The following is a 22290-nucleotide window of genomic DNA, read 5'->3' as shown; positions in this document are numbered from 1 at the left end:
CTAATAAGGAAGGAAAGGCGCGAAGCTCGAAAGGCCTGTGCCGAAACTCACCACGAAGTGAAGCCGCTGGGCTTCCTCGAAGGCCGAGCGCATATCTGCCAACCCCCAGTTCCCTCAGCTTTGAAAGGGCCAACTTCGGTTGAGGCATAGTCGCTCGGTGCATGCGACCCCAGGTTTCTAGTATCTCTCGAAGTATTGTTGACGGAAAAAGAAGGTGACAGCAACAGAGAAACCATCTTTCCAGAACCAGGAACCACGGACGCGGCAGGATCGGACGATGCTTCCACTCCGGAGCCCTGGTCTTGTTTTGCCTTGCTTTGAGCACCATCGCCCTGTAAAAATATTTCTCGCTTATTGTTGTTGTTTTTTATCCCAGAAGATGGCAACCCTTCCACCTCTCCAGAGGAGTGCGGCCTCACCTCGGAAGGCTCTCCGATGCCTACAACAACAAGATTAATATGCATAAAGGGAAAATGCCTCTCCAAATAAAGGAAGGGAAAGGAAAAAATAGCACAACACGCACCATGATGTTTTGCTTCCCATCTGCCCTGGGACAAAGCTCGCCACTTGCGCTCATCACAAGTCGAGTGGGTCGCCAACTTCCGAACCCAATCCGTCAAATTAGGAACGTCACCCGAAGCCCATGAAACCGCTGCAGAAAAAGAAAAGAAGGCACGGTTACGAAACCAGCTTTCGCCATAGACAAAACTGAGAAGGCGCGGAATGCACCACTTACGTGTATAGTTCCATTCCTCAAGGAATGGCATAAGCTCCACGGGGATAATGTCAGCGGTCCGAACTCGGATGAAGCAATTCATCCACCCCCAATCTCCATCTTCCTCATCATCAACAACGAAGTGCGTGGTCAATCGACATCGCAAGGTTAGCAGACCTCGATGGTAAAAGGGCCGGTATAGCCTAATAAGATAACTGAGCGTAAGTTCAAGCCCTCCCTTCTCCGTGAAAAATCTTATCATCAACACTGTTCGCCAAAATGACGGGTGGATCTATGCCAAGGTAACCCGATACTTTAAACAGAAGTCGAGCACAACCCCATCAAGGGGGCCTAGTGTGAAAGGATACATGTACACATTCAAAAATCCATCGGCGCGATCTGTGATGCCCTCATCTGGGGAAAATGTCTGTAACACTACTTTCTCCCCCCATCCGCAGTCTTTTCTCACTAACTCAAGGTACTCTTCTCCTATAAAAGAAGTAATATTCAAGGTATACTCTCGTTGGTCCTGAATGCCAGAGGCGAAACTCTCCCCTCTCTGCCGAACAGACTCCGATGTAGCAGTCATGGTTATGGCAAAATTAGAGAACTAAAGCAGGAATCTGTGCAAATACGTTAGTACTGAAGTAATGAAAGACTTAATGCAGAAAAAGAAGGGTAACTACTTAGAATGGTGGGATCTCCAAAAAAGCAGAAACAACCATATATATGGAGAAAACAACATCATCGCAAGTCCCGGGGTGGTACCCGACCTCGAGGACCTCCACCAAAGAGAATTTAGGCTCTAAAAGGCCAACGACATCATCGCCAGTCCCGAGGTGGTACCCGACCTCGAGAACCTCCATCAAAAAAAAGTTAGGCTTTAAAAGGCCAATGGCCATCATCGCCAGTCCCGAGGTGGTACCTGACCTTGAGGACCTCCATAAAAAAGAAGTTAGGCTCTAAAAAGCCAACAACATCATCGTCTGTTCCGAGGTGGTACCCGACCTCGAGGACCTCCATCAAAAAGAAGTTAGGCTCTAAAAGGCCAATGACATCATCACCAGTCCTGAGGTGGTACCCGACCTCGAGGACCTCCATCAAAAAGAAGTTAGGCTCTAAAAAGCCAACGACATCATCGCAAGTTCTGAGGTGGTACCCGACCTCGAGGACCTCCATCAGAAAAAGGTTAGGCTCTAGAAAGCCAATGACATTATTACAAGACTCGAGGTGGTACTCGGGGACTTTCATCAAAAAGGAGTTAGGCCCCAAGGAAATAAGCACTTAAACTCCACCCGTATGGGCTTGGCCTCAAGGTACCGTCTGAGTTCGGACAAACCCTCTTTTGGGATCATCTACAGCGCCTTCAGGCTATCTACGCTAAGGTCGGAGCAAGTTTCCAGGTGACCCGAGTTTGAACGAACCTCCACTCGGGGACTGCTCTCAGAAGCTCAAAGGCAATCCCTATCCTCGGACCTCCGAGCAAATTTCTCCTCAAAGACTACCGTAGGGCCTAGGTGATAAATCACGGTCTCAAGGCTCAAATCGTTACTTTCATTCAACTCGAAGTAAGGGTCCTGACGACCCGAGTTTATCGGTTTAATCCGTGCTCGATCCAAGGAACGACGAAGGGTTCCATGAGAGGTCGTATTAGTCAATCAAAGGTCAGCAAAAAAACACTCACATCTGGGTTCGATATTGGCAGTAGCCGATAGAGTCACGCATTCAGAGTCTCCATAAGTGCAAATGAGAGGAAATATAGCAAGCATCGAAGATGAAGTTGGGAAAACATCTTTGTATTCAGAAACAAAGAAGCAAAAGGGTACACATATAGTAAAAATCCTAGAGCTTAGCCTACTTTCAAAGGTGCATCCTCGGCAGCAGCATCTTCGAGCACCATCTCTTCGGGCATGCATCCCCGACAACAATATCTTCGACCGCCACCTCCTCTGGGGTTTTATCTCGGTCCTCCAGAATAATATCTCCGAGTGAGAAGATTAAGAAGAGGAAAGTGGGAAGATGAAGAAGCAGAAAAAAGAGATATAGCCCGTCGGAGCCAGAGGTTGAAGATTCGGCGGGCATCAACCCTATTTGCGTGGCTACTCCGGGTCCGCCTTCCAAGACACTGTGCCGTGTAAGTCTAATGGCCGGTTGTGCCATTTTATCCCTTGGAAAACCAAGGGGATGAAGTTCCATACCAGGCCAGGGTAGGAGAGTGAGCAGCAGTATATAGTCCGAAAGCTCTCCCGAGCAGCGGTGTAGAGTCCAAACGTCCTCCTAAGTCGGAAAAAGTCGGCCCCCTATCTCATCACCTCGAACAAACGACGACAGCAGCAACAACTATAACAACAACAACAACATCAATAAGACATTATAATCTCGCTCGGTAAAGAAAAGCTCAGGCAAAAGGCCATGGCGTGGCTGATGAGAACGTTGCCATAAGACCTTAAGGCCATAGACCCTAAACATGGTGGGTAGCAATGGAGGAGGATATGGGAAGAAAGGGATGGAAAGGTGTTAAAAGGCACTTGAATAAAAAGATAGTACTGGAAGGCCCCCATTTATAAGGGGTGATAGTATGGCCAACAACGCCATCAATTCTTTTGAAAGACAGATCGGTAGGCGCAATCAATGCATCATTGGAAACTGGATCGACGGCGATACGGTCGCTTTGAAGAATGGGAATCGGCAGCGCATTGAATGATGCTAAAAAGACAAGTACATGGGATGTCCCGGTTATCATGAAGGCTTACGTCATAAGTATGATATCATCAACGTGACATCATCTCGGGAAGTCCGAAGAGTTGGATGTCAAAATCGTTTCTTGTTGCTCCTCTCTAAGAAACGCGGGGACTATCTGTATACAATGAAATCAGAGGGTCCAATTCCTCGTCATCAAGGCACCTCAGAAGATCATCTCAAAGCCTCGAGACTAGAAGGTTATGGTCTAGTTTCCTCCCTCGAGGTTCGTTGACGCCCGACCTCGGGTCAATGGTTACCATGGTTATGGTAGTAATGGGGAGTTCCTAAGGTACACTGCTAGGACTGACAAAGCCTAGTGGACTGCCCTAACCTTGAATCAGGGTGTCATCTAGTTGTCCCATCTCCGCTTCTTTGTCATTAATGTATTTTGTACTATGTTGAGATTCCCCTCCTATATAAGGGGGATCCTTGTCATTTTGTAAACCCATGTTGTTTCAGTTGCTCCATACAAAATATACATGAATGTTTGCTCTGCTCCATAACATATTCTCTTGATATTGTTACTTCCGTTTATTATCTTCATTATTGTTCTTCATTTATTGTTTATCATTGGCCATAAAGAGCCTTCGTTGATTTTATTATAACTGTTAGTCATACCTCAACCACCTTCGATAGCTCACAGCCGAGCTCCAGAATCGACCTCGAGGCCCCCGAATCGACAAGCTTGAGGCCTCGATTGTTAACCTATCGGTTTGATTATCGCCTTATCCTTAACTCATATTTCGTTTCTAAATCTCACACACATAGCATCATCTGCTTAACAACCAACATAAAAATAGATCACGTATTTTTAGAGTCCCATAATCAAATTTAATTGTTATTACCATTTTCACGGTAAACAAATATAATATTTATTTTAATTGTTATTTAAATTTTATTGTATCGTATCGTTAAATTTATTATAACGTAATGATGAAAAGTGTCACTTTATGTAACGAGCAATTCGGTGTGGTCGTGTCGTTGCCTTTTTCTTTTCTAATCTTGCCTTTCTATATTATTAAATAATTCTATTTAGTCTTTATCATACTTTTTATATAATAATTATACTCCGTACCTCTTTTTTCCGTTATAATATTATAATATTCTTCATATTGTTGGTCCATGACATTATTACGGCAAATACAATTTATCCAAATATTGTATATATCAAACGATACGATACGATACATTATTTTTGAAAGGTAAAGAATCGATTTGACAATTCACTTTTGAATATTTCTATTTGCGAAATCATTATTGTTATTGTTATTTTAGGATATACCTAGAAATAAGAAGGCGAGTTGAATTGTGTCTAACTGATTTTCGCATTTTCAAAACAGCAGGTTTTTTGAACTATCCAAACAGATACAAACAGAAAAAATTACAAAAAATTAATCAACACAGAGATTTATGTGAAAAAACTTCTTGTTTAAGGAAGTAAAAACTACGGCCTACCCAGTAGAATTTTCCTCAAATCTCGACCAAACTTCAAAGAGTAGTTTTTAGGTTATAACTCTATTACCAAAGGGAGTAATCCTAGTACGTTAGCCCCTACAATCAACTTAATTTGTAGCAACCTCTTCCCAAACTAAACTTTAGTCCAGGAAGCTTACAAAAATAAAGTTTCAGCAAAAATCCACCATTACACTTCTCAAAAAGCAAATAGGTTACAATTCAAAACACTTGACTTAACCTAACAACTAAAGAACTTGAGCAGCTTTATCTTTAGGAACTGGTTCTTCAGTTGATTAGCTTGAATCTTCAAAAATAACTTTTTGTTGTGATTGTTTGCAACGACCCGATAGATCGTTTTGAGCTTTAATATTAGGTTCAGTGATTTAAGACTTTGAGTAGCTTCATATGATGTATAATGACTTGCGTGTATGGTCGTCTTTAATTTTCGAGTGACTCAGGATTGATTTAGAAGAATGACTCTCGATTTGGAAGCTTTAAGTTGGAAGAGTTGACCAATGTTTGACTTTTGGTTAAATGGACTCGGGATCGAGTTTATATGATTCCGATAGGTTCGTCTGATAATTTTGGACTTGTGCGCATGTTCGGATTCGGTTTTGGAGGTTCCTAGAAGGATTCGACACTATTTGTCGAACGATGGTAATTTGAAGAACTAAGAGTTTATAAGTTTGACCAAGAGTCGACTTTAATGTTATTAGAATCCAATCGGTATTCCGAGACTTTGGATAGGTCTATATAGTTGAATTGAACTTGTATTCATAATTTGAAACTAATTCGAAGTGTTTAAGTGCGATTCGGACACTCTTTTGAAAGAATGAAGATTTAATAACTTAAGAGAAATTATATTCCGTTGATTCTTTGTTGTGATGTTCCCGTGTATGTTTTGAGGCTTTGGATAAGTTTGGATAATGTATTTGTATTTGTTGGTATGATTGGACGGGGTTCCGAAGGGCTCGGGTGTATTCTGCATCATTGGTTGAGAAACTAGTTAAGGATTTGGAGTTTGACCATGGTCAATCGGGTCAAGATGACCTCTTTTTGGTATTTTGAGTGCGTGAACAGGTTCGTAGCGTACTTTATGATTGAAATTCATATATGGTTTGTGTCCAGGAGGTTTCGAATGAGTTTTTCGTGCTAAAACGAAGATTCTTTTGCTGCTGATTTTCTAGTGTAAAATAATTACGAAAATGCTATTTTTATCCCTTAAATTTTTAAACTTCTCTTAAAAATTTAAAACATCATATTTCCCTCATTTTAAAGTCAAATTGGATGATTCAAAAGGCTATCTTAGGTGTAATCTTGTAAGGATTATATTGAGCTTATCACATATGAGTTTCGGGGTCATCTAGGATTTGATTCCAGCTATAGCAACTGCTGTGTTATTTACTTGTTCCGGAATTTATCACTTTTTCTCACATGTTTTGGAGCTCGAATTGGGCGATTTTGGAAGGAATTTTCCCAATTTAGATTGGACTAAGTATTTTTTACTCGGATACGATTATATTACATGATTATATCTTCTATTTTGGTATTTAATTTGATGAATCTAAAAGAGAAATTGGGGGGTTTTGTCTAAACTTTCCTAAAGTAAATAATTGAGTTTTGAACATTGATTCAGAGTCGTATTTGTCGGGTTTCGATGTGCTGGCTCAGGTTGACTTTTTGGTTGACTTTGAGTGATTCGACCTTTATCGTTTGAGTTTGCTTCCTATAGTATTATTTGATGATTTTCAGTTGCTTTTGGCTAGTTTTGAGCTGTTTGGAGGTCGATTTGTGCAAGATGGTGCTTCTAACGTACTGATTTGGCTTGTTCGAGGTAAGTGTCTTTCCTAACTTTGTTGGAGAAATTTTTCCTATTAATTGATATTGTTTGCTACATGCGGGGTGATGCATATATGAGGTGACGAGCGTATATGCATGTGACAGGGTTAATCATGCTTGGGGGTAGATTATACGATTATTTGTGCCTTGTAGGATTAAGTGACCTTCTTGTTTCGCGTTTTACTTGACTTCTAGATTAATATGAATATGAAGTTAAATGCTCGAAATCATGATTTAAATTATTATAACTTGATTAAACTTTGACGGACTTTTTGTAAAATTATTGATGTGCTAAATTTGGTCGTCATTATACTTAATCACAAATACATCGCTACGACCATTATTCTTGAGAAATTGAATTCTATTCTTGAGTTGAAGATCATGTTTTTGAGATTGGTTGAGATTCTTGAGGTTTGTTGAATTTGTTATTGGCTTGAAAGCTGTGATTTATATTCATTTGGAATATTAGCTTAATCACTCTCCTTGATGTTATTCACGACTCTTACCTTGCTTGTTATTGATATACATGTGCTTGGTGAGGAAGAGTGTAAAGCACGAAGGGTGATGTCGTGCCATTTCATGTACATAATCATGAGAGGAAGAGTGTAAAGCACGATGGGTGATGCCGTGCCATGTAAGTTAAGTGCGAAGGGTGATGTCGTGCCATTTTATTTATATTACCATGTGAGGATGAGAGAAAAGTACGAAGGGTGATGTTGTGCCATTGTTTTTGTATTATCATGTGTTCATGGCACGAAAGATGTTTTCGTGCAGGCAAGGAAGAGAGACATGTATTATATTGTGATATTGTAAAGCCTCAAAAACGTTTTGCTAAGTATTATGTTCTCGCTCAAGATCTAAGTTGGACAGATGTGTGAAAAGTTATGAAAGTACGAAATACATAAATCTTATGTTTAGAAGGTTGAATGGATGGTTATAAGAGGAGAGGAGTAAATTGGAATCCATTGGAGTTGTTTAAGAGATGAAAATCACCTTAGTTGCACATGACCTAAATTTCAATGAGCATATATATCAATATATAATGAACTAAGATTTGAGCTATATATCAAAAGAAAGACCTTGAAGTCTAGTTTGTAGCACTTTAAACCGTTTGTCATTTCGATACTTTGATAAAACGTTATAGGTGTTTTACTAAAAACTATCCTGTCAGAAAAATGGGCTGTGTTTTGGGGTGTCCAGGGGTGCGTTGAGCGCGAGTCAGAACTCCAAAGTCAGAAATAATTTATTTGAGCATCATGGGTAGAGTTGGGCGTGGATGGTGGTGCCAAAGGCGTGAAATTGAAATAAAAGGGATGGGGAGAGAGAAAATAGCCTCATTCTTTAAAGATTAAACCTCCCCTCTCATCCTCAAGTCATCCACGAGTTCTCATACTACCTAAGATGAGTTTTTAATGCAATTAAAGTTAGAATACTATTTCCAAACATCAATTCTAATAATATTCCATCTCAAAAATACTAGATTCTCAACAAGAACAAGGTATCTCCACTAACCTAGGGTTTCGCGATTCAAGGTAAGTTTCGTTACCTCTTTCAACTACAATTGTTAGAGAGGTTTATGGTTGATATTTGTTGTTAGAAACTACTTCAGAAACTTAGAGTAACGATAAACCCTAGAAGGAGAGAAAAATCAAAACTAGAGTTTCTATATTTTGGAAATTTTGGAACTTCTAGTATAGATTCTTAAATTAACTATGTATAGATTTGTTTGGTGAGTTGAACCCATTAGATTGGATCAAATGAAGGTATTCAACAGTAAGAAATCAAGGTGAGTAGAGACAATATTTTTACTAAAGTTGTCTTCTCACAAAGATCATACCATAAGTATTTATTGGAATGTAATGGAGAAATGGAGGAGAAATGTAAAAAATGGAGAAAAAAGTTGAAATATAAAGAAAATAAGGAAAAAATATAATTTTTTTTAAAAAAATAAGCGCTAATTAGCAGTTAGACTTTGCCATGCGAGTTATTTTGATGGTTTTCCAGCCTTCACGCGCTCTTTCATGAGTTATTACACATAATACGCCACATAAACAGCGGATGAGTTTTAATACGAAGGTGGATATAGTTCAGGGGGGTTTTTGGGGACAGACAATAGTTTAGGTAGGGAAATGGCAATAAGGTGATAGTTTAGGTAGGTTTTACGGTATTAGTATTTTTTTTCCGAGGGGAAAATGACTCCCACTTGGATTTGGCCAAAGTACGACCAAATATAAAAGAGTTAATGCCCTAAAACCCCTTTAAACTATCACATTTTTATTAGTTTCCTACTTAAACTAGTCGGTGTCCCTAAAATCTCCCTGAACTATGCCCTTCATATTTAAACCCCCTCATTACTTACCTGACATAACGTGTGTAATAACTCGCTTGGAGCGCGTGACAACTGAAAAAACCATTAAAATGACCCACCTGACAGTACGTAATGGCTAATTAGCCTAACCCCCTTTCAACTTTATCTTTTTATAAATATTTTCTTTATTTTTTTATATCCACCTTTCTTCCTCATTTTTAACCATTTTTCCTTATCTTTTCACCTTTATTTTTATTTTTTCACCTTCGTCTTCATCTTTTTTTTACCTTTAAATTTTTTCTCCCTATCTTGTTTTCTCTAAAATAATTTATTATCTTTCTTGTTTTAGTCTTCTTTCATGTGTTGTACATATTGTTGAAAGAACACCCATATAAATATTCTTATTAAATTCATCACCTTGTAGATAATAAAGTTGAATCTCTTGAACCTTGTTTGTGTAATCCAAAATTAGAGAATGTAGTTCCTGGCCGATTAGTTTATTATTTGCGAAATTTTATTTTATGTAATCTTGTTTATGTAATATAAGATGATTTTTAATAAATGCAATACTATATGCCTCCATTTTTTTTTATTGTGCTACAAAGTGAATATAAATAAGGACTTATTTAACTAGAGTCTAGCATAAAGCACAATCACAATTAAACTTAAAATTAACACATTACATTAGATACTATTTTGGCTAAAACTCCTAGAATTAATCAGTCATCCGAGAGTAATACATGATGAATAAACTAAAAAAAAATTAGTACAAACCATAAGTTAATATAGTTAGACATACCGCTAAGAATTAAATATGGGGTTTTAATATATAGGACAATATACTTCAGGGGGGTTTTGGGGATACCAGATAGTTTAAGTAGGTAACTAACAAAAAAGTTATAATTTAGGAGGATTTTAGGCTGAGTTAAATAGCCACGTGTAGTGCCACATGACACGTTTTTTTAGATGATTAGGAGCGTGTACTAGATGAACCTCTAAGAATATAACGAGGAGGTTTTAATATGAAGGGCAATATAGTTAAGGGGAATTTTGAGGAAATCGAATAGTTTAAGTAGTAAACTAAAGAAAACGTAATAGTTTAGGGGGCTTAGGGTATTAACTCAATATAAAAAGACAATTGATAACTATGAAGTGGCATAAATGTGATTTCACATTTTGGATGAGACCACCATCAACCAGGCACTTTTGCTGCAGAAAACTTCCACTATTCTTTGGCTCTACATATTGAATATTTACTTCTAACTTAAGCATTCTGAGAATCTCAACTTTCTGGGTAATCCTTCATGCCTCATTTGATATTTTAATCGCTACCAAATGATTTCAGGTAATTTCAAATTTTCTTTTTATAATTCCATATACTTTATTACAAACTTGCTATTTGCTCTCTTCCATTTCGAAGATTTAAGTAACGTATCGAGATTTTTCTGCTGCAACTTCTAGTGATGGTAGCTGTGACAACATTTCAGTGTGGAAATGTGTCAAGTGCGTAGAATGATACAGAAAACTCGTAAGAAATTTATCGTTTGGTTGATGTAGTGGAATTATTAATCCCAGTGTAAATTTTTATATAAGATGATATAGTGTTTTGTTGGTCCCATAAGGAAAAATAATTGCCGCATAACTCTAATGCAGCATTTGGTTTGCGGTATTAAATAAAAACCGCATTAAGTTTCGCTAGAATCTATTAGAATGTGGAATTAGAATACATGTATTAGCAATGGGGGACTCTTTAAAGACAAAAATGCCCTTTTAAGAAAAGTAATCACAGTATAACAATCTTTTCATTATTAATCACCGCACAACAATCTCTTCATTGTCAGAGGCAGAGCTAGTATTTCAAGCTTATGGGTTCGGAATACTAAGCATTTTAAGTTACTGAGTTCTAAATTATTAAAATTGTAAATAATCAATGAATTGTTCAAGACAAATACAGGGTTTGGACCAAAGCTACTCGGTTCTCCGAACCCGTAGCCAGAACGCTGGCTCCGCCCTGTTCATTGTTAATCACTGCATAAACACTACCTGCATAATGTACTTGTATCTGGTCCATGTCATATAGGACCATAATGTTAGTAATGCCTTTGTATATTAACACTACAACAACAACAACAACAACAACGACCCAGTATAATCCCACAAGTGGAGTCTGGGGAGGGTAATATGTACGCAGACCTTACCCCTACCCCGAAGGGTAGAGGCTGTTTCCAGGAGACCCTCGGCTCAAAAAAGCAACAGGAGCCGATATATTAGTACCATAAAAATGCATAATAAAATAACAACATAATAAGAGATATGAAATACAGAATACGAAATACGAAATAGATGACTGGTATAGTAAAACTAGCAGGTAAAGCCCTGCATCAATAGACGACCAATGACATTCTCAGTCTAACTCCTAACTGGCTAGTCTCACTCTATTGTGCTGTAGAAATATTCATAATTCTCCCCTAACCCACAACCTTAATGCTCGACCTCCATAATTCCCTGTCAAGGGCCATGTCCTCAGTAATCCTAAGTCGCGCCATGTCATGTCTGATCACCTCTCCCCAATACTTCTTAGGTCGTCCTCTACCTCTCCGCATGCCCACTACAGTCAGTCGCTCACATCTCCTCACCGGTGCATCAGTGCTCCTCCTCTGAATGTGCCCGAACCATCTGAGTCTTACTTCTCGCATTTTGTCCTCCATGGGGGCCACGCCCACCTTCTCTCGAATATCTTCATTCCTAATCTTATCCATCCTTGTATGCCTGCACATCCACCTCAACATCCTCATCTCTGCTACTTTCATCTTCTGGATGTGTGAGTTCTTTACCGGCCAACATTCAGTTCCATATAACATGGCATGCCTAACCACTGCTCTATAAAACTTACCTTTTAGTAACGGTGGCACATTCTTGTCACACAAGACTCCCGACGCTAACCGCCACTTCATCCACCCCACCCCTATACGGTGTGTGACATCCTCGTCAATCTCCCCGATCCCCTGAATAACCGATCCAAGGTACTTGAAACTACACCTCTTGGGAATGACTTGAGAGTCAAGCCTCACTTCAACTCCCGCTTCCGTCGGCTCAACTCCAAATTTGCACTCGAGGTATTCCGTCTTCGTCCTGCTCAACTTGAAACCTTTAGACTCAAGAGCATGTCTCCAAATCTCTAGCCTCTCGTTGACGCCGCCTCGTGTCTCGTCAATTAGAATAATGTCATCAGCAAATAGCATGCACCATGGCACCTCCCCTTGAATATGATGAGTCAGTGCATCCATCACCAGGGCAAATAGGAATGGGCTGAGCGCAGACCCTTGGTGCAACCCCGTAATAACTGGAAAGTGTTCAGAGTCGCCTCCTACTGTCCTAACCCGAGTCTTAGCTCCATCATACATGTCTTTAATCACCCTAATATAGTTACTCGGGACCCCTTTATCCTCTAAGCAGCTCCATAAGACCTTCCTAGGAACCCTATCGTACGCTTTTTCCAGATCAATAAACACCATGTGGAGATCCTTCTTCCTATCCCTGTACTGTTCCACCATCCTCCTAATAAGGTGGATAGCTTCTGTGGTAGATCGCCCCGGCATGAACCCGAACTGGTTGTCTGAAATAGACACCGTCCTTCGCACTCTCATTTCTACCACTCTCTCCCAAACTTTCATGGTATGACTTAGTAATTTGATGCCCCTATAGTTGTTACAGCTCTGGACATCACCTTTGTTCTTATACAACGGGACCATTGTACTCCACCTCCACTCTTCAGGCATCCTATTAGTCTTGAATATAACACTAAACAATGCAGTAAGCCATTCCAAGCCTGCTCTACCCACACACCTCCACAGTTCAACCGGAATTTCGTCTGGCCCGGTAGCTCTGCCCCTTCTCATCTTACGCATTGCCTCCATGACTTCATCGATCTCAATGTCCCTACAATTACTTAATTCATGGTGACTGTCGGCATTCCTCGATTCCCCAAGTATAATATCCTGATCCCCTTCTTCACTTAGAAGTTTATGAAAGTAGGTCTGCCACCTCCTCTTAATCTGGTCATCTCCCATCAAAACTTTGCCGTCATCATCTTTTATGCACCTCACTTGGTCCAGATCCCGAGTTGTCCTCTCTCTCGCCTTAGCGAGTCGGAATAACTTCTTCTCCCCACCTTTGTTCCTTAGTTCCTCATACAGACGAGCAAAAGCTGTCGTCTTAGCCTCCGTCACTGCCATCTTCGCCTCCTTCCTAGCTACCTTATACCTTTGACTGTTCTCTCTCTTCTCCTCCTCGTCAGTGCTCCCTACTAACCTTAGGTAAGCCGCCTTCTTTGCTTCCACTTTACCTTGGACAACTGCATTCCACCACCAATCTCCTTTGTGTCCACCATAGTGTCCCGTAGATATCCCTAACACCTCTCTCGCCGCCTTTCTTATACAGTCCGTCGTCGTCGACCACATTGTGTTTGCGTCCCCACTACTTCTCCAAGCTCCCATTGCCGATAACCTTCCTTCCCACTCCTTAGCTTTATCCTTAGTTAAGGCGCCCCACCTAATCCTGGGGCGTCCTTGTACTGACCTCTTTTTCCTCCTTATCCTAATACAATGTCCATCACCAAAAGCCTATGCTGCGTTGAGAGGGTCTCACCTGGGATAACCTTGCAGTCCTCGCACAACCTTCTGTCGCATCTCCTGAGGAGGAGATAGTCAATCTGAGTCTTCGCCACCGAACTTTGGTAAGTAACCAAATGTTCATCCCGCTTCGTAAAACTCGAGTTCGCAATGACTAGATCGAAAGCCTTGGCAAAGTCCAACAGCGCAATGCCCCCTCCGTTCCGCTCTCCGAAACCAAAGCCGCCATGCACCTCAGTGTACCTACCTGCAGTTGACCCAATATGACCATTGAAATCTCCTCCTATGAATAACCTCTCAGAAGGCGGTATACTACGAACAATCTCATCCAACCCCTCCCAAAAACGCCTCTTAATATCCTCATCCAAGCCTGCTTGCGGTGCGTACGCGCTAACGACATTTAAAGTACCCTCACCCACCACCAACTTAATAGTCATTAGTCTATCATTCACCCGTCTGACCTCTACCACGGACTCTCTAAGATGGCTATCTACCAGGATACCCACTCCATTCTTACCCCTCAGGACACCAGAGTACCACAACTTATACCCATCCACGTTTTTCGCCCTCGATCCGACCCACATAGTCTCCTAGACACACGCTATATTAATCTTCCTCTTCTGCATGATTTTCGCCAACTCTATGGATTTACTTGTTAGTGAACCTATGTTCCATGACCCGATTCTCAACCTATAGGCTCCCTTGCCCCCTCTACCTCCCCTGCTACCCGACCCACCCCCTGACCCCAGCCCCACACTCTGCCCCACCCGAGGACATGCCCTTATTCTATCATCCCAGACTGCAGCCACTACACCTACAACAATCTAGAGAAGACTCGGTAGTGCACAACGTACACAAATCAAACTAGAAGGAAACAAGTGGTAACTAGTATCCTAGTTGAAAGGTTTAACTATTGCGAAGTAAAGTAACCGTAATTTAGCTAACACCAAAAGGGAAACAGTAAAACAGGAGGTACCAACTCCCGATAACAAAACCTGTGGCTGATTTGTTGTGCTCGATGTAGTTGTACGCTCACGCACCACTTCCTACCGCCCTTTGCTGACACTCGCCCAGGTTGCTCTCCTTTGCCTGTGCTCGTGCGCCCAACTTGTCTCCAATACTCCGAGAATTCCTGAAAATACAGAAAATACCAAGACCCAAAAACCAGAAGGAGCTATCACCGCTACCACTTATACTAGGATGAACAAATTAGGGATTTCTAGCTTCTCTACTTCTCGGTGTTCTTGCTGAGACGGAGTTGTCCAGATCTTGGAGGTGCGACCTACAAGCTTAGACCAATTTCTTGACGAGAATGCACAGCAAGAAGACCAAATCGTATAAGCTAGAAATAAAGCTCCGCAAATCAACAGTACAGCAGCAAAAATCAGCAGAAATCGAACAACAATTTGAATATGGATTCTTTTAAAACCAGAAATAAATAGAGAGCCTCTTATTTCAAATCTTAGTTCCTTTTTTAAGTGAGAGTTCCGTGTGTGTCGAGTGAAGAAGAAGAAAGCACAACAGCTGATTCTAATTTGCTATAAAGAATCGTGATAACCACTGTGAGGAGCTTCTAGTTTTCATGTAAAAAATCAAAAATCAAATCTTATTAGGAGCTTCTAGTTTTCACATCTAGCTGAAACAAAATGACTTAACACTAAATGACTTAAAGCATAAAAATTGGATTTATGTTCTTGTTGTATGCACTGATATCAATAGTTTGTCATGAGTGTCTTTATCTTTACAAAGCTCAGTGTATATAACTGTGATGCATTCACTATTTTTCCTGCAACCTATGTTGCGCGGAGTCTCCAAAACAATTGCCGCACCGGTGTCGGATTCTTCAAAAATACACTATTTTTGGAGGATCCGACACAACACCCATCGATATTTTCGGAGAGTCCTAGCAGCATAGCCTACTACTGTAAGCTGGTAATAAATTCCGGTAAACTCAAAGAAGTTCAGCACAAACAATTTTAAGGTGACCGTGAAATGCAGGTAGAATAAGTTCTTTGGAATGAGCTTTCCACACAAGTTTGATTCTTGGGAGCACACACTCATATTTGCAAATCATTCAAAGTGCAATTAGAGCTGACTATGTTAATTCATTTAACAATGTTTGTGGGACTAAACAATAGGCATAACAGTCTATACTCCTTTTATAAACTGATTCTTGGAAGAAACATATTGATATTATTGGGATGTGAAGCAAAACTGTGAACTCACTAGTTGGTGTATTGCACAGTAGCATGATCTCCATTACTTTGAAGATGGACAATAATTGATTACAGAAAAGAATCTCCCCAAACAAATTGCAATTGTAGTCTGAAGTGTGGACTGCGGATGAGCTCTTAAATCCTATAAATGGCTCTTTTGTTGATTTAGGCATCATTCCTTTGCCCATATAATCCCTTTCCTTGTAATATTGCAGGTTTATTCAGCACAATAAGTGATATGGATCTAAATGCTACTATTCCTACTTGCCAGCAGGTTTCAGTTCTGCCATATGCACGAGACCTATTGTCTCCTTTTCAAACACCATAAGAGGAGTGCACAACCATGGAAGAGTTGCATGTTTGGCCACCTCCATGTCATCTACCTCCATGACTGCCGCAAGAGTATGTCCAATATTTCACTGTTTTTGTATCCCATGTTCTCAATTTCCTCTCTGTTTGTGTTGAACATCTCCTGTTCTAGGTTCTTTGTTTTTAACACGAGAACAATTTTAAGATATTGCCTTGCGTTGTTCACAGCACTTCTTACATCCAATTTGGATTTGCTCAGGATGTTGGGAATGAACTGGAAAGCCAAAAATACGAATTGCTTAAAATCATCCAAGATACCCAACGAGGCCTGGTGACAACTGCTGATCAACGATCCATCATTGAGGAGGCTATGGTCTGCTGCTTGTGCTTAAAATAAAGTTCCACTTTATCCTAGTGTATTGACTAGATTTGAGATATCATCAGGTAGTGGTTGAAAGTTTTGATGCTGGCAAAGAAATTGACTTGAATAAGTTGGACGGAACATGGCGGTTGCAGTATACATCTGCATCGGACGTGGTCATTCTTTTTGAATCTGCTGCTAGGCTTCCATTCTTTCAGGTTCAATTTGGTGTATACTAGATTAATAATCAACTTCTAATGCAGTAGTAGGTTAACTGAACAATATAGTATGCAAATTGACCACATATTTTAGTAGTTCAAATAAACTTCTAATCAGTAATAAGGTCTAACTTTTCAATTCACAGATCTTATGAGCTTCGAAAAGAAAAACAGCTTTATTTCCTCAAACCTTTCTTGACTATTTTCATTCATGTGTTACTGAAATCAAATATTTGTAGTATATTTTATCATATGTCTGTACCACTACCATCTAATAATATTACAACGTGAACAAGAAACAAAGAGAACAAAATACTCTATTTTCTTTTCAATGAAAAGTCTAAAGTTCCTCAACCTGCAGTGCATGCCAGATTTGTCAACTCCTATCATTTCATTTACTAGTTACATGCATACTCTGCTGAACCGATCTTTCTGGGTTATGTAATAGGTGGGTCAAATTTTCCAGAAATTTGAGTGCAAGAGTGGATCCCGTGGAGGACTAGTACGCAATGTCATCAAATGGAGTGTTCCACGCTTATTAGAGGTGCAATACTGCCTTCTTACCCATTACTTGCTTGCTGGTGTAAAGTTCTTTTTTTAATTGCCTTCTCTGAAAATATTTTAACTTTAGGATTATAAACAGAAATAATCCTACTTGGTGTGAGATTCCAGCATCGTTAATTGATATATATTATAAACAGATATAGACATTTGGACACAGCTTTTCAGATTGGCAACTTCAGTATAGTAGAACTGATGTTAACTCAACATTTTCTCAGCTCCTATGCTAATTTTTCCAGCTCTTCATTACTGCCCACCTCTCTTTTCATGATACCCTATCCTACAGTAATTCTTCAGGTGCTTCAGAATAGTTATACCTGTAAAAAAGCCTTATGCTCGAGTTCAGAGTTATGCATTGTGCTTCTCCTTGTAGAATTTTGACAGCATCATTTACTTTTTATAAACATCAACTCTATGAGCATAAAACAACTAGCAATGATGTCCTTGCTGAAGCATGAAAGATTGGAAGGGAATTTGACAAAATAGTATGAAGGGATGCCTCTTGCTGAAGCATGGAAGATTGGAAGGGAATTTGACAAAATAGTATGAAGGGACGCCTCTTGCAGAAATGCAGGGTAAGGCTGCACCGGGCTGCCCTTTTAGTAAGAAGGGATGAAGTGAAGTGCCAGAAGGCTCATCTACGTAGTTGCTTCCATTTAAAAAATTGAGAAGGGAAGTAGTTAAATGCTCATGGATTCTGGAAATAAAAGCACTTCAAAAAGGAACCAAAAAATTATTCTTTTGTTAACGATGGTGTCTGGTTCAGTTTGAGCACTTCGACTAATCCACCTGATATCTACTACCTCTCACCACTACATGTATGGGATAATTCTTCCTGGGAAGGAGTAGACAAAAGATTCATCTAATGTTCCTTCCCTCTGCTCGAATTTCAACTTTGGTTTCAAGGGCTTTACTTCATCTCTTCAACCACTATTTTGTCTGACACGTAGTGGGTAATGTCTAAATTTAAACCTTTTGGGACTACTCTTTTGATTTCCTCATGGCAGCTGTAGTTTTACCAAGTTAAACTTCCCTCAATCTGCAGATATATTTTGCATACGTTATAAAACATTTCTAATGGCTGATAAATCCAGAATCACTCCACACCTTTAGTAAAGTGAAAAGAAAGCATGTGCCTGATGTTCTTAGAATCCAATAAGATTTGGATTCCAAGCATCTTTCTGTTTGTACTCTCGTATATTATCAGTCTACTTTGCTTAGAAATGACTGCCGCTGCTTGTTAACTGTGGTCTGTCCTCCTCTGAATGCATCCCATAAAAAAAGGGTAGGTGTAAATCAGAAATGGAGCGGGATGGATGAAATGGAGGCTCGCATCCGGTGTTCTATGTGATAGGAATGTGCCGCCAAGACTTAAGAGTAAATTTTACAGAGTGGTGGTTCGACTAGCCACCAGCTATGTTGTATGGGGCTGGGTGTTGGCCAGTCAAGAACTCCCATATGCAGAAAATGAAAGTAACAGAAATGAGGATATTGAGATGGCGGAGTGGGTATACCAGGAGAGATAAGATAAGTAATGAAGTTATTCGAAACAAAGCGGGAGTGACCTCCGTGGAGGACAAGATGCGGGAGTTGAGGCTGAGATAGTTCGGGTACGTCAAGAGGAGAAGCATTGATGCTCCTGTTAGGAGGTGGGAGAGGTTGGTGATGGCGGGTTTGAGAAGAGGTCGAGGTAGGCCAAAGAAGTACTGGGGAGAGGTGATTAGGCAAGATATGGTACTGCTTCAGCTTAATGGGGACATGACCTTTGATAGGAAAGTGTCGAGGATTAGGGTAGAAGGTTAGTAGGTAGTTGAAAGTTTCTTCATATTCTTTGATCTATATTACATCATGTTGTGTAGTTCGCTTCAATTATCGTATTTCCCTGCTGTTACTATTTGATTTACTACTTATTCGTTTGTCCCTCTTTTTCTTCTCTCCCTTTTTTTTCTTTTTCTCCCTCTTTTTCTTCTCTCTCCCTTTTCTTTCTTTTTCTCCCTCTTGTTCTTCTCTGAGCAGAGGGTCTATTAGAAATAAGCTCTCTACCTTCACTAGGTAGGGATAAAGTCTGTGCACACACTATCCTTCCAGACCCACCTGTGGGAATATACTGGGTTTGTTATTGTTGTTGTTGTTGTTGTTGTCACCCCCTCTATTACCCTTCCGTTCTGATTATTCTCTACTTTTTCTTATAAGGATTCTGCTTATTCCCTATCTAGTTATCTTATTTTACGAGTGTAACTTCAGTGTTTCATGAAATCCTATCTGCATGGACTATTGTATCCCATAAAAAAGAGCAGAGTGCCTTTGATTTCCTATCAGTGCTTTCACTTCTAAGTGTTGAAATCAGAACTACCTGAATTAAGCTTCAAAGTGTCGCATTTCTAACCTTTAAAACTTTCAAAGTTCTGGTTGATACCAAAGTTCGTAAGAAATTCTCCAAAAGAATACGTGCCATAGTCTATGTCTCTCTCCTGGAATGTACAGGTAGCTTAATGAATACTGAGTGTCTCACAATCCATTTTGGAATGGAGTGATATATTTACTCTTCTTCTTGTTTGTCATTTTATCCTTGTGATAGTTTGTAAAACTGTTCAACTTATGACCTTTAATATACACTAGAAGAATGAGAGGTTGACAGGAGTAATAGAGAGAGAGGAAAGGGTAGATTACATACTAAGAAGGAAAAGGATAAAGCATGTTTAATTCAAATGATTTGATAATGATCTTCTTATACCTACAGGAGAATGAAGGTGCTACTCTGATAGTTTCTGCCAGATTTTCTTGCGTTTCAGCTCGTAACATTTACCTCAAGTTTGAGGAGGTAATTTTTCTGATTACTACTCAAGTATACTATTTATCTGGGCTTTTTATGGCTGTGTCCTCATCCTTCTCCTTAAAATATTCTACCTAATCATTGGTTCCGGTGCTTGAGCAGAAGTCCATATCGTGTCCTTCTGAAGTAGTGTTTTGGGACTCCATATGTTGCAGGCCATGTCTAGGTAATAGACATCAACGGCTTCACTGCAAATTTGTCGGGCTTTTATTTCCTGTCTTGTGCTTCGGTCTCCTTAGTAGTTAAATTAACTATTTTGTGCTGCTTTACTTAGTTGCTTTCTGATTGGAAAGATGAATTTTGTTTTTGAAATTCTACATGGATAGTGATTATCAAATTCTGTCCTGTGTCTATGCGAGTGTTCTTTGCCTCTTCTGCTTTTTTCCCCTTTAAACTGTGTTTCTCAGAAAACTTTTCATCCTCCTCAAGTTGACATGATCAGTAACATATGAAGTTGAGAAGTCTTCCAGTTGTACTCTAAGAGAAGCTAATGTTAGAAATACTGTCCTTTAGTGATGAGAAAGTAGATACATAATCAAATATTGAGAATCTAGAGTCAACACCGTCCAGTACTGGTTTTGAAAGTAAAACACACTCATGATCCACAACTCATAATTCTGTTCAACCTGTTGCACTAAAGTTATCTGGGTTAGATTTAGTCATACATCTTCATCTGAGCTGAGATAGAAATTCTATAACAGGGTGGTTATGTCTTCTACATCTTTTACTAGTTCCTGATAGTCAAATTGAACTTCCACAGGCCAAAGTGAACTAGTCTATTTACCTTACTGTTCAAATAGTCGAATGGTGTCTGCATCATTATGATAATGTGCCAAAGACGCACTTCATCTTCATGTGTTATCTTCTTTTTTAGGTTCTGCATTCAGTGTTCACTGATTCCTCAAAAGTTGCGTTTTGGTACATACAGATGACCTGAAGCTTGATGAGATGGCAAATAAACACGGAAAACATACTTTGTTATAGATATCACCTACTTGATAACTAGATGTTCTCGGCGGCGTCGGCGTTGGAAGCCCGACGCCTACTTTAAGTATCTTCTTTAGTATCATGCATGTATTTTTCTTCTTCTTCTTTTGCAGATAGGTCTTCAAAATATTAACATCAGTGAAGATCTGCAAGCGGTAATAGCTCCAGCAATTCTGCCAAGGTCTTTTTTAAGTTTACAGGTACTTGTGCTGTGGTGTTGAGATTTTCTTTAATTTTCTGTATGTTTACGCAATAGCTGTGCAGAATCATTTTGAGCCCCTCCTCCCTCATGGAGGGTCCAGGTACAATTAAAGGGATAAAACAAAAGAGACTTAGTTCGTGATCCAGTAGATTAAAACAAGTGCAGCAAGCTTTTGTGACTGGAAAAATACATATCTCTAGTTCATATAAGTATATGTCCAAAATGAATTTTCCTGGTTTGCAGATACTGCAGTTTATTCGGAGTTTCAAAGCTCAAGTTGCAGTTACCAGCCCAGAGAGGTATTAACTTGATGTAACCATAATCACAGTTGAGTTTTTACTGGTGTGTCTATTGTATTCACGTGAACATGGACCATGTGCAGGCGATCCGTAGGGGGCCTATATTACCTTTCTTATCTTGATAACAATATGCTCTTAGGTCGCGCTGTTGGAGGTGGAGTATTTGTATTCACTAGAGCACAGGCTCTTACCTTCTAACCAGCCTGCTCAGATGCAAATAGTTCCATTTGTGAGAATGTGGTCAATCCCGTTTGCGTTTGTGAAATGGAAATTTGTCTAAGCAAGGAAAGAGTACATATTCCAGTTTCTGTGCAGCCATAGGAGCAAATCCTATTGTTTTAAGGACTATATGTAAATTTTAAGGCTTCGAAAGCTAAGTGACACGGAATTGCAGATTTATGCGAATGTATACATGTAAATTGCTTGTGGATGAGCTTTGAAAGAATATGTGCAGTGATGTCAGTGACCTAAATCTAGGTCACGGCTGACTCTAATGGGTTCATTCTGCTAAATAAACCATCTCAATTTATTCTTAAATGAACTGTTTCATCATATTCCCTTAATTAACTATTTGAATCATAAACCAGAAAGAAAGTGTACAACACGCTATATGT

General features: G+C 39.8%; 1 protein-coding gene across 4 annotated transcripts; it reads left to right on the top strand.

The window, feature by feature from the left end:
• Positions 1-10216: 10216 nt before the first annotated feature.
• Positions 10217-22213, top strand: LOC104227545 (probable plastid-lipid-associated protein 10, chloroplastic). Of its 4 annotated transcripts, none has more exons than XM_070155411.1 (9): positions 10217-10404; positions 16181-16308; positions 16475-16588; positions 16660-16794; positions 17243-17338; positions 20096-20176; positions 21289-21375; positions 21621-21676; positions 21760-22213. In XM_070155411.1, exons 1-9 carry the CDS (start codon positions 10395-10397, stop codon positions 21872-21874), a joined length of 822 nt encoding a protein of 273 aa, XP_070011512.1. In that variant the 5' UTR covers positions 10217-10394; the 3' UTR covers positions 21875-22213. The 4 variants fall into 4 exon arrangements, with proteins under 4 accessions (XP_070011512.1, XP_070011511.1, XP_070011513.1 ...); XM_070155410.1 differs by having other exon boundaries at positions 16178-16308; XM_070155412.1 differs by having other exon boundaries at positions 10268-10404; positions 16122-16308.
• Positions 22214-22290: the final 77 nt, after the last annotated feature.

The sequence above is a fragment of the Nicotiana sylvestris genome, chromosome 8 (assembly GCF_000393655.2).
Source record: "Nicotiana sylvestris chromosome 8, ASM39365v2, whole genome shotgun sequence".
In the NCBI taxonomy this organism is placed as follows: Eukaryota; Viridiplantae; Streptophyta; class Magnoliopsida; order Solanales; family Solanaceae; genus Nicotiana; species Nicotiana sylvestris.
The sequence above is the reverse complement of the archived record's forward strand: the minus strand, read 5'-3'. Positions and strand labels throughout refer to the sequence as shown.